Source organism: Scyliorhinus torazame, chromosome 4 (assembly GCF_047496885.1).
Source record: "Scyliorhinus torazame isolate Kashiwa2021f chromosome 4, sScyTor2.1, whole genome shotgun sequence".
Classification (NCBI taxonomy): domain Eukaryota; kingdom Metazoa; phylum Chordata; class Chondrichthyes; order Carcharhiniformes; family Scyliorhinidae; genus Scyliorhinus; species Scyliorhinus torazame.
In genome coordinates, this window is record NC_092710.1 from 22,233,281 (window position 1) to 22,246,605 (window position 13,325).

The 13,325-nt window shown below is 47.5% G+C and overlaps 1 protein-coding gene across 2 annotated transcripts in view; it reads right to left on the minus strand.

Moving 5' to 3' along the window:
- Positions 1-1,722: 1,722 nt before the first annotated feature.
- Positions 1,723-13,325, minus strand: part of LOC140410144 (beta-1,3-galactosyltransferase 5-like) — a 153,828-nt gene continuing 142,225 nt past the window's right edge. For both annotated transcript variants that reach the window (XM_072498103.1, XM_072498104.1), the window contains exon 2: positions 1,723-4,599. In XM_072498103.1, the coding sequence (XP_072354204.1) occupies positions 3,631-4,587 (957 nt within the window). In that variant the 5' untranslated portion in view covers positions 4,588-4,599 and the 3' untranslated portion in view covers positions 1,723-3,630. The remainder of the gene's footprint in view (positions 4,600-13,325) is intronic.

Consider the following 13,325-nt stretch of genomic DNA (forward strand, 5'->3'; position numbering starts at 1 on the left):
CAAAGACAATACACTAAAATGGCGGGCGGAAACTTTTCAGTTATACAATTTCATATCTGTCTTAAGTCATCTAATCACACCCCAATATAATCCTAATTGGTTTGGGTTAGACTCAAACACATTTGATTTGATGGCAAGCCGTCCATCTTCAATGTGCAACATCAGCTTTTCTGACCCAGCTGTTATCTGCATTGTGAACAATGGTGCCTTCATGTTGCTGTGTATTCAGCCCTTGGCCTTGACAATTAGCACAAGCAGTGTCAAATTGTTTTGCAACTGTGCTGTTTTAATGTCACACTGTCTTTGAAAATATGCATTTGCCAGAACAACGGACCTCAGTAAAAGTGAATTATGCTGTATAATTGGGTATTTAAAACTGGGGCTCAACATTTATGCTTAAACAGCTATCTTTTACCTATACTAGTTGTATTCGAAATACCTGGCTTCTACAGTTATTGAACAAGAAACCGTACACTGTGGCCATCCAAAATGGCCACCTGCAAAGGATGATGGGAATTGTGGGACACAGACAGGACGCAACTTGTGTATATTGCAAACAACAACTCAGATGTGTGCAGAAAACCCACACCTGCTAGCGGCCACTGACAGGCTTTCCCGGGACAATGGGCCTCAGATTGAAATTTATCATAAGTGACAGACTCGGGGGGTGCCTGTTTGCCTTATTTGGGAGTGCCTATGTGCCTTGGACAATAACGACTAGTACCTGCCCAACCATCAAGGTCCCCGCTCTAAATTGGCCAGAATCGATCCGGGTGATAGAAATCCTATCGGTCCATTGGATCCCTACCTGGGACCGCCCAAAAGAGCGCGAAGGATCGGAGGATGAGAGGAACCGTGCAACCAACATTCTGCCTCTTTTGGGACCGGCCTCTGTCCCCCAACTGCAGCACATCGACCGGCCAGGTTCAAGGAACTGCGACCCCCACCTGAAAGCCGACACTCAGCGTAGACGAACCAGCCAACCTCCAGCCGCCACACGTGGGGATTCAGGTAAAGGCCTTGTTTAACCTTCACAGAGCCAGTCACTTGGAAGTTAAGTAATGGTCGTTTGAACTCCTAGATATAGTCTAATGTGTGGTAGCGGGTCATTTATGAAGTATAGAACTAATACTATGTTCAATAATAAACTGTGATTATACTAAATACTTGTGTGGTCATTTGTCCAATGCACGGAACACACTCGCACATTGTGGTTATTAGTAAAGATAGAGGCCAGTTGGGACGTCCCTGCTCCGCTCTCGCTCAGGCCGAGCTTGCATAAAGAGAGGCTCCCCTGATCGAGGCTCTGCCCTCAGCAAGGGAGCTCATACTCAATGAGACTCACGGAAAGACTAATTGGTCCGACCCCCCCCCCCCCCCCCGAGTCTTGAGTGCGTCATAACAAAGAGGGGGTTAGGAATATGCAGCAAACTACACCAACATATTGTCAAAGAATAAAGGGAATAGAAAGGCTGGTTTGGCGAACTGAAAGGAAATCAACAGTCACCCATTGCTCGTTTTCGAGACGGTGAGTAGCTCCCTTTTCCTTCTCTTAAACCAATTTTCAGCTTCTGGCATGCACTAGTTAACCTCATATTACGATCCCAGCCCAAACCTCAATGGTGGCGAGGACACTGGACAGAAACCGCAATATTTTATTTCATACTGTGACGAAAGGACACTTCGCTCCAGGAGTGGTTACACAGAAAAATAGAGGTATGGTATATTAAAGCAAACTTTATTACTCACACAGTAATAATATATCTTTAACAGTACACCAGAAAATAACTTACAATTATCCCTTAATTAATACAGCGATCAGAGTAACCCTTAACTGCTATCTTTATTCCCACTCAAACAACAAGAACAAAAAACATCTCAGCTCTCAGTCCTCTGTTGAAATACAGTTAGCACTCAGGAATAGCGGCTTGGCAGAGATGTCTGGATCTCTATTGTGAGACAAAGAGCTCTTTCGGCACTGCTTTAAAGAAAATACCTGATTCCTGCCAGAACCATACAGAAACTCTGGCTGTATTTCTTCAGAAGCAGCTTCTCGGATTGTTTCAGCTCACCTTCCAATCATACCATTCTGAACTGCTTGGAAAGAAACTGCTAATCTATCTACAGACATATCTTTAACTGAGCTGAGATGCATGACTTCGGCTCACATCTGCACGATAGCACAGTGGTTAGCACTGTTTCTTCACAGCTCCAGGGTCCCAGGTTCAATTCACGGCTTGGGTCACCATACTATTAGGTGAATTGGACATTCTGAATTCTCCCTCAGTGTACCCGGACAGGCGCCAGAGTATGGCAACTGGGGCATTTTCAGTGTCTTCATTGCAGTGCCAATGTAAACCTACTTGTGACACTAATAAAGATTATTATGATTATTATTGTTATTATCAACACTCAAGTAAAACTGCTTTTCTGTAAAATGCCTGATACCTTGGCTCCTTCCATTAATTAAATCATCTTGCCAAGCTGAAATCTAATTAATTCTACAGGGAATCTACTTAATCCAAATAATGTCCCATTAGCACAAACATTTTATGATGCTTTAATCACACTTCTGGCTCCCAAAGTCTTTCAACCCAAGATTCATTAAAAACACTGCTAACGCAAGCTTTTAAACCTTACTGCACCAAATATCGATAAAATAATATATCTGAAATCCCGACAGTCATCACACACACTTTAAAGGCATAATCAGTAATGCATGTTTTAACATTACCTTTTTTTTTGGCTGTTATTTTGTTTTAACTCCAAGCCAAAGTGCTTTGAAAAGACATTTTAAAGATTTAAGGATTATCTTTAATTGTTGCAAAACTTTGCGACTTGTCTGAAGCTGTGCAAATATGTTTTAATCCATGCTTAGATCATTACACCAGATGACCCTGAAGCAGAAGTCTGCCCTGCCATTCAATGAGATCATTTCATAGCATGCATAGATTCCCTACAGTGCAGGAGGAGACCATTCAGCCCATTGCTCTGGGCTGACCTTCAGAAAGAGCACCCAACCTAGGTCCCCCGCCCTATCCATGCAACCCCACCTAACCTTTGGGAAGCAGGGGGGGGGCAATTTATCATGGCCAATTTACCGAACCTGCGCGCCTTTGGACTGCGGGAGGAAACCGGAGCACCCGGAGGGAACCCACGGAGACACGGGGAGAAACTGCAAACTCCGCACACAGTCACCCAAGGTGGGAATTGAACCCTGGTCCATGGCGCTGTGAGGCAGCAGTGATAACCACTGTGCCACGAGGGTAGTTTTGCAATGAATTTATCAGCGCTCTCTAACCCCCTTGCAGCTAACGTTCTCCACTGGCCCAACACCCGTCCACCAATTCAACCCACTGACCAATCAGAAAAGAGGAACATGCAAACCCAGATTGTAGACGTGAAGGAAAAGCTAGGCACTGAGGTGCGGTAAACCTGCCCCTATATCACATTAACATTTGAAAGCATCCATAGAGGTAGTTTTGTAAGTACAATGAGTATTTTGCCCGCACATCATCAGCACCGATGATGGGAGCTTACAAATTTGCAATGATGTTGAACAGCAGGGGAATTAGGGGAAGTGTATTTGATGGGGTCAGCCTGAAGCCTCTTCCAGGTGACCTCCCTCCTTCACCCGTCTACAGGGCAGTGCTCACCTGCTGCCTCTCCCAGTGCTTTCCAGTAGCTCAGCAGCTCGGAGGGATTCACCTGGTGCGCGGTGATGAGTTTCCGAAACTCGCAAACAGAAAACGTCACCTTCCTATTGAAGAACTTCCGCTGCGAGTGGATTTCCACTGGATCAATCTTCAACTCCGCCAAGCACAGCCCGATGTAAACATCCTCCAGTTTAAAGTAGGGGATGATCCCGGAAATATTCCAGACTCGATTGGCAACATCGGCCGACAGCACGTACCCAGTGCCGGAGCAGAATGGTGGGTATTTTTCCTGAGGATATTCTTGTTCACTGATGAACCATTTATCGGATATATCCCTGACAGGCCCGAAATTCCTCATGACGAAGCCGGTGAAAATGTTTGTGCGGTTCATTCCCAACAAGAGCTCGGCCAGATAATCCACGTTAACAAACATGTCGGAATCAGTTTTCATCACGAAGGATGTGGACGGACAGAATCGGTCCACCCATTCCAGGCCCATCAGCACCTTGAGGGTCAGGTTGTAATAACTGTCGGTGAAACCTTTCTGGATGATGTCCTTGTGCAGTGAACTCTCATTCTGCAGCTGTTCCTGATGCTCTCGGCTGTACCCCAGCAGGAAGTAGGTCACCACCCTCTTGCCATGGGTGGTCCTCGCTCTGCCCCAGGTCTGGCGAACGGCCGAGCGAGCTTCCAACTGGTCCTGGGCACTGGTGACCAGAAGGACCAGGAATGGGGGCCGGGTCTCACAGCGGCTATTCGGCAACATGAGGAAGGAGTGGTCACGTAACTTTGCAACATGCAAATAGTCAACCCTGTACTGGCTGAGATATCCAAGTACAATAAATATCAGCAACGAGGGCACTAAAAACAAAATAGATTTCTTTATTTGAAGCAATTTGAAACAGTAACTTGCACCAACAACTGTCGCCATTCTCCGAGTCACCTGTAAAATAAAACAAATAAAACAAGTTGATTTTAGTGGAGTCCAGAAAATTCAAAGGGACAAATTCAGTTTAAGATTCTTTGGTCAACTGGGAACACAGGAATACAAGGCTCAGCCCAGTTAACCTACTGTACAGGAACAACACAGGCCATTCAGCTCATTCAACCTCTTGGGCACAAGTATGGACCATTCAGCCCCTTGAACCTCTTCCACGGGGATAGGAATGGCCAATTGAACCTCTTCAACAGGAGCCAGGAGACGGCCATTCAGCCCGTTGAACCTCTTACACAGGAACAGGAGGAGGCCCATTCAGACCCCGCCCCCTCATTGGGGCAGCTCATACTCGCTCAGGATTTCGAAGTGGGTGCAGCCACTCTCTCTGTCTCTGTTGCTGCTCCTGTTTCCAGTGTGGAGCTGCATGGAAGAAGGAGAGAGAGGAAGGAGGAGAGCTGGAGCGGAGATGTTGCTGGAAATGGCAATCCGGGGTCGGATTCGGGCCAGGGATGGAGGGCCTACTTGGCGCTGTTTTGCTAAAGATCCTGCACCGCAGCTCATATTATGGTCGCTCATCCCCAAAGTGCCTTGCACAACTAGATTGCCAATCATTCCTTTCTCATTACACATCACCCAGTCGAGGATGGCCTGCTCCGTGGTTGGTTCCTCAGTCCAGAAAACCATCCCATATACATTCCAGGAGCTCCTCCTCTGCGATATTGCTACAATTTTGATTTGCCCAGTCAATATGCAGATTAAAATTCTCCATAATTGCATGCAACAGAAGACATTTGATAAAGTGGCACACAACAGACTTGCATGCATCTCTAATTTCCTGTTTAATGGCATTCCCAGTATCATCCCACAGTTTGGACATCTTTATACAATCCCCACTGATATTATTTCCCCTAAGTGTTTCCCAGCTCTCCCCGTAAGGATTTGTGTTAATATCCTCTTTAATCAGCAATGCAACACCCCCGCCTTTTCATTTTTTTCTGTCCTTCTTAATAAACTGAATACTCCTGGATGTTCAGTTCCCAGACCTGAGGTGGGATTCTCCGATATCGGCGCGATGTCCGCCGACCGGCACCAAAAACGGCGTGAATCAGTCCGGCATCGCGCCGCCCCAAAGGTGCGGAAGTCTCCGCACCTTGAGCGGCCGAGCCCTCACCTTGAGGGGCTAGGCCCGAGCCGGACTGATTTCCGCCCCGCCAGCCGGCGGGAAGGGCCTTTGGTGGCATGCCAGCTGCCGCGAAACTGACTTTGCCGGGCGGCGCATGCGCGGGAGCGTCAGCGGCCGCTCACGGCATCCCCGCGAATGCGCAGTGGAGGGGGTCTCTTCCGCCTCCGCCATGGTGGAGACCATGGCGAAGGCGGAAGGAAAAGAGTGCCCCTACGGCACAGATTATTGAAATGGGCCATTAGAATGCAAACGAGCGAGGGTTTCGATCACGTCTAGCTTCTCTGGGTTGGAAATACACACACAAGCTCTGAGTCTGTCTGAGTCCTGGGTTGGCCATAATTCCCATGGTCCTTTGAGGTGGCTATCTGAGATGGCTACATCCCGTCCTCTTGATCCTGAACGCAAAGCGTGGTGGATCACACTGTTGATCCCTTATCCATCCCAGGTGTGCCGGTTACCCTTGGTCAAGGACAGGTTCGACACTACCCTGTCCTATGTTTTTGGAGCATTTACCTAACATTTTTATGAACACATCATGCATTCATAATTTCTAACGGGTCATTATAAAACATTTCACTGTTCCGCCCAATTGAATATCTAACTAACACTATCTAAGCCATCTCATGCTGCTGGCAAATATCAAAAAGAACTTATGTACAATACAAGATTTCAAACAGCAGCATCACATTTCGACTTAATCTATCAAAGTTACAGCGGTATATGGTCTTTATTTGTATCAGCGATTACAGTGCTTGTTGATTTGGGTGAATTCCAAAGAAGGGGTCTCGGAGGGTATATATCGGGGAGCGGGCGGCTCTTTTTCACCATATGCGGATGTCTAAGTCTCTGGATGACACTGCAGATTATTAAAATTACCAGAAGAGCCTCTACAGTGTCTGTGTTTTCTCACCAAGTGGGGGGTTTCAGTGCCTATCTCTATGTGTGGTGTGGTGTCCGGGCTAGGGGTGTCATGTTGTGTGGTCATGTTCGGGGCTGGTGTGGTGTGGGGTACAGAGGCTTGTAACGCGCGCAGTTGTAGGAGTCCAGCGATGATCACAATGTAGGTCATCGGTCCTCTCTTCACCTTATCTTCTGTCTTCCGTTTTCCTTATATTCCTGGGGGCGCGAGCATAATATTTGTTATTATCTTCGGTTAATATCTCGTTTATTTGTCTTTCTCTCCTTAACTTCAATTGCCCATTAGAATCGTCACCTCCCTCATTTTTTTTTTGAAATAACATTTTGAGAGACAAGACATTGCCAAAAACAATGTCATTGGAGGTGCAGAGATCCTCGCGGCTGGAGGTCGATGCGGGGAGTGGGAGGACAATTTATCCGTCCAGTCTTTCCTTTACTGCAACCAGTGATGGCTGAGGCTCATCTTAACTAGCCGAGTTTTAGGTCGGCCAGTTTTATAGAGTTTCGTCGTCCCTCGGTCCAGAGGTAGTTCGCGTATTGCAGCATATATGTGGCAACCAAGTGTGTCAAATGTGTAAATAGCAGGTGGGGAACGACCGGAGGGGCGCGGAAGGTAAAGGGATGAGTGTACAGACTGTGGCAAAGGGCATTCTTTAAACCACAATGAAAGAGCAGAGAGTCGCGGTGCCAAAAAGGGGTTCGTTTGTCATGAGGCATAGGGGCGGTGGCAGTGAAGGGCAAGTTACTGTTCTTGGGCGGTGGCGGTGGTTCTGGAAGGGGGTCTAGGGGACCAAACATGCCTTGGCCGTGGTACCGGGGGCTGGAGTGACCGGGGCCGGGGAGGCTGATCGTGGTCAATTGGGGGAGGCTGGTGCTGTCGTCGGATTCAAGCTCAAGGTGGAAGGTCGTACCTGTGGGCGGAGAGAAGGTCGGGTCTGTGGGCGTGGACCTTCTGGCATGGCTGGGGGAGGGTTGGACTAGGTTGTCGATGGGCGGGGCGGGATCGTCTGCTATTGCTAGGGAGATGTGGTGGGAGTGGCTACATTGGGTTCCATAGACTTTGAGCTGGTTGATGTGGAACCAACCAGTTTTACCATTTGGGTATGTTATCTTGCACACAGAGGGGCTCACTTTGTCTGAAATGGAGTAGGGTCCTGCAAATTTGGGGGAGAGGAAAGAACTGGGGTTGTAAAGGGAAACCATTACTTGCTGACCGACTGTGTACTCTACGGGGTGGACGGTTTTGTCAAAGCAGGCTTTACTCTGTTTTCTTCTCGCGCCTAGTCGGTCGCCTGCAGCGGGCTGTGTTGCTTGAAGATTGTCTGTGACTTGTTGGCCCGCTTTTCCATGGGTGAGGGCGGTGACAGTGGGGCTTGCCAAATCGAGACCTAACAAATATTCAATTCCTTTCATGGGCCGTCCGGGCAGGAGAGCGTGGGGGGTGAAACCTGTGGAACTGGAAACGGTGTTCTAATAAACATGAAAGCTAATGGGAGAACTGTGTATTATTCTGTTGCACCATCTTTCTAATGGTCGCTTTCAAGGTGCGATTCATTCGTTCAACCATGCCGCTGGATTGGGGGTGATACGCTATGTGGAATTTTTTGCCTGATTCCAAAAACCGTCAGGCCATTTTGCCTGACTCTGCTGGTGAAGTGGGAACCTTCGTCGGACTCCATGCTGCGGGGGAATCCCCAGCGTGTGAATATCTGTTGGGTCAAAATCTTAGCTGTGGCCTTTGCCGTGCTTGTCCCTGAGGGAAATGCTTCTACCCATTTTGTAAAGGTATCGATTACCACTAATACGTATTTGAAACCATTTCTGCAAGGGGGGAGGGGGCCAATGTAGTCGAGTTGCAAATTTGTCCAAGGACCATTAACAGGTCGGGTGTGTCTCAATTGTCCCTTCTTGGCGTACCTTTCAGGATTGTTCTGTGCACAGATTAAACAATTCTCAACGTAATGTGTTGCATCGGATTTTAAATCTGGCCACCAGCACAAAGGTTTTAAATGGGCAATGGTATTGTCTATCCCCTGATGTCCGTGTCCGTCATGAAACTGGTAAATTATTTGGTTTCTGTCCTGGGTGGGGACCACAAAATTCTATTTTTCAAAACTATACCGTCCTGTACCGTCAGTGTGTCCTTGCATTTGTCGTAGGGGGCTGGGAAGTTACCGTCTAAAACCTGTTTTGAAAGTGTCGTCTGCCTTTTGGGCCTGGCCAAAATCCTCGATACTGGCCTGTGAAACCTGGACTGCGTGTATCGGTTCACTTTCGGGGGGGTTGCCAGAAGTGACCGTGGCGTTAGCTAAGACGTCTGCCTTTACGTTACCGGGTGGGGAGGAACGATGATGGCTTCTCACTTTAATAATACCGTACGTGCGGTCTTTAGCTGTCCTAAGAATGTGTTTCAACAATGGGGCTGAGGGTAGGGCTTTACCATCAGCGGATACGAATCCTCGAGGTTCCCACAGGGGCAGGAATTCTGTCAAGCTATTGCAGACATATAAACTGTCCGAATGTATGTCTGCGGGGGTTGGAAAGGAATCGGGGTGCTGCACTACATATGTTGTGGCTGCTAGTTCCGCTGCTTGTGATCCTAGGTGGCCGGGCAATTTGAAAGATATTTCTTCTAATGCGCGTCCCTGTGCAACCAATTATTCTCTTTCCATTTTCTATCGTGGAGGAACCGTCTACATAAATCTTTAGAGCATTGTCTATGGTGTGTGGATTCTGCATTTTACTGCCTACTCGTATGTGCAGTGACTTCGGAATAAAGGGCCCTGTGTGGTGTTGGGCTGCTATGATCTGGCACTCATGTGGGGTCCCTGCATACTGAAGGTTATCTTCTAGAAATGTGTGGGGCTTTGTCCGTTTGACTGTAATGTCCCTTCCTTGTAACAACAGTGTACAGCGGGTTGCTTTGACCTGGCTGACTGAACTGTCCTTTAACCTACCATCTAACAACAGCTGCGTTGGGGCGTGCTCGGTTAAAATCGTGACTGGGTTAAGGCCTGTGATGTGTGCAAAATACTGCACTGCCCAAAATACTGCAAGCAAGTGCCGTTCGCTGGCTGTAAATCCTTGCTCTACGAGATCCAAAATTCATGAGGCACAGGCTACGGGTCCTAGGCGGCCATGTCTGTGCTGGAGGGGCACGTTTTAATTAATCGATGGCGGCTGGGTGCGGAGGGAGCCATTCCCATGGGGCATTCTTTTTAAGGAGCTCTGAGAGTGGGGCTGCTTTTGTGGCAAAACCATCTATATGGTTCCTACAATCTCCAACTAATCCTAGGAATGACCGGAGTGCAGTGATATTGTCGGGCAGGGGCAATTTAACTATTGACTCAATTCGCTTCTGTTCGCTCTCTCCCTTCCCGTGGGTGATAATGGTGCCTAAATAATGAAGCTTTTCTTTTAAGACATGGGCTTTTTTTGGGGTTGACCTCGCCTCCAATGGATTGTAGGAGGCCAAGTAATTCCGATAGGAGCTGTACATGCTCCTCTTTTGTGTCCGTCTGCAGGAGTAAGTCGTCCACATATTGTATAAGGCATTCGGGGCCTGAAAATTTGGAAAGTCCGTTGGCCAATTGCCGGTGGAAAATGGAGGGGGAGTTGTGGAATCCTTGCGGGAGGCATGTCCACGTGTACTGCTGCCCTTGAAATGTGGACGCAAACTTATATTGACTGGTCTTGTCTAGCGGGATGGACCAAAAGCCATTGCTGATGTCCAGCACTGTGAAGTACTTTGCCTGTACTCCCTGCTTGAGCATGGTCTCGGGACTCGTGGCAATGGTGGGGCTGCTAAAGGGGTGACCTTGTTAAGTTCTCGGTTGTCGATTGTCAGTCGCCAAGAACCATTGGTTTTTTTCACGGGCCAAATTGGGGCATTATTTGTTGAGGCGACCGGCCGAATTACTCCTTGATCGAATAAGTTATTGATGGCTTTTGAAATCTCGCCCGCGGCTTACTGTGGGAAACCGTATTGCCTCTGCGGCTTAGGATCGGGACCTGAAATTGTGACCATTCCTGGGATCTTCCCACAATCGTGTTTGTGTTGGGCAAAGGAAGCTTTATGCTTTCTGAGGACCTCTCGAAGTCTGTACTAATTGTTTGCGGATCAAACCAATAGTCTGCTACTGAGCAAATCCTATGTTCATAGTCCCCTGCTGTGAGCGTGGCAGGGGCTCTCGCTGTTTTGGCCATTTTCCATACACATCTATCCACGGCATCAAAAGAAAGGTTGTGGGAGCTCATAAAATCGATTCCTAGAATGTGCTCGGCTTTTTGGGGCAAGTCAACTAAAATAATGGGGTGTCTGCTGCTTCTGGTTCCTGTCCGAATATCTACGGGGGCTGCAATGTATCCCTGCTGTACGTGTCCGGTAAATCCACTAAGGGTGATGGTGTCTGTGGTGGGCCATTTGTCATGCTAGAATAGTGTGGAGGAGTTTAAAGTGGTGCGGGACCCTCCTATGTCCCAAAGAAATTCTACTGGATGTCCCCGGACTGTGACTACTGGTCTGCCTGATTTGTCCCAGAGTGTGTCACAGACCCACGTTGGGGAGTCCGAACACTGTCAATCTGTGGGGTTGATTGCTGAATTATCTGAACGGGCGCTAACACTACGTATGGGCCTAACATTGTTCCTAGGCGGGGGGGTGGGCGTGGTTGTTGGTGGCGTTGCTGGTTCGGGGGTTTTGTCGGCATTCGCGGGCGTAATGTCCCATGAGTCCACAATTATAGCAACCTCGTGGTGCCTGTGCTCTGAGGTGCTGCCCTTCATACCTACCCTCATTTAACCACGCTGGGTCCTGGTTAGTTCTAACTGGGGGCATATTTACTTCTATCTGTTCCTGATCTGCCTTCCTGTGTAGGGATTGTTCCCATGCTCTGGTGAGTTGCTTTAATACCCACACTTCATTCTTTGTGTGGTCTGCGAGGTCGTAATTCACACAAGCCTTTTGACCTGCTTCTGTGGCGTGGGAGACTAAGGTGCGGGCCCATTTAGTTGTGTCATCGTTATCTAAGTGTGCGCGGTTGAAATCTCCAAATACGGCCTTAAAATGGATCCAAAGGCGACCTGCAAATGCGGTCGGATGCTCTCCCTTCTTTTGCCTACAGCGGTTTAAACCTTCTACGGGGGTCTCCTTTGTTGTACCCGATCACATCTAAAATGGCCGTTTTCATCTCCTGTAGGATTCCTCCTCCTACATTCTGGGGTTTGTTTTGTTACCTGTGTGGTAGGTAACATGTGCTACTCAATCCTTGGCTAATGAAGAGGCCTTCTGAATCTCGATGAAGAAGACTCGAACCCATCCAGTCGTAATAAAAGGTTTATTGAGTAACTATAACAATAATTTCATGAGTTCTTTACTTTAACTTTGATACCAGTGCTAAGGTTAACAAGATCTAACTACAGTAACTATACGTAACTCCACGAGCCACCTGAACATTTATTGCCCGAGTCACAGTGCACCCCCGAGAGAGCCCGAGACCCAATGTGGTTGCCTTTTATACCCCTGTTGGTCCGGCCCTCTAGTGATCATGTGGTGCTACTGATTACACATTAACCCCTTGTGTACATGCACATATAGAGATCACTACATCCCCCTTTTTTTCGTGTTACAATGCATTACATAAAATCAATGAGTTAGTCCATCAAATGTGAATACATTTAGTCTCTCAGGTTTGTTCGCTTGCGTGAAATAGGTAGAGAAATGATGTTATGTACACGTTGTGATGATCTTGACGATTATACAAAGCCAATTAGTATTTATGAGGCCAATCTTAATAAAAAGATTTGTGAGTCCAAACTTTCTGAATTTGTTCGGTTGAGTTGCTTTCGCCTTCTGTTGTTGAAGTGGTGATGTTGATGTTGTTATATCTTTGTGAACGTCGCCAGTGTTCTTGTGTTTAAATGACCATCAAGTGACCGTCGAATCACTTTGTTGTCTGATTTAGACTTTCTTTCTTTTTTCTCTATACTTGTGGTGGGACCCTGGAGCTGTGAAGCAATTGTGCTATCCACAATGCTACCGTGCTGCCCTGTTTTCGTTGTCATTCTTGTCGTTGCTCTTGTTGTTGTTGTTGTCGTGCTTGTTGTTTCTGGTTTTGTTGTTTTCCCTGTTGTTCTTGTTGTTTTCCTTGTCATGCTTGTTGTTTCTGTTTCTGTTGTTTTCGTCGCTGTTCGTGTCGTTTTTCTTGTCGTGCTTGTTGTTTCTGTTAGGCTCCTTGTCGTCTTTCTTGTTCTTGTTGCGCTGCATGTTGTTTTTGTTGTTGCTGTTGTTGTTCTTGTTTCTGCCGTGCGTCTTGCGGTGCTTGTTGTTCTTGTTGCGCTCAATGAGTGTTCCGCGTGGGTGATTTGAGTCATTGTCACAGTTATTGGTGTCAGTGTCCATTGTGGTGTCTGTCATATTGAGCGTTTCTTCTTGAGAATTGTGAGAATGGTCAGATGTTGCAATGCATTAAGAGTCATTTCTGGTTCACTTGAATCGTCATTGGTCTCTTGGTGCTCCTGAGTCAAAATCTTCACGATTTCGTTCTCTTGTGGGTCTTGGTGCTGCTCTTCTGGAGTCAAACTCTTCAAGATTTCAATTGACGTGGTCTCTCTGGACTCATGAGTAGCCCTC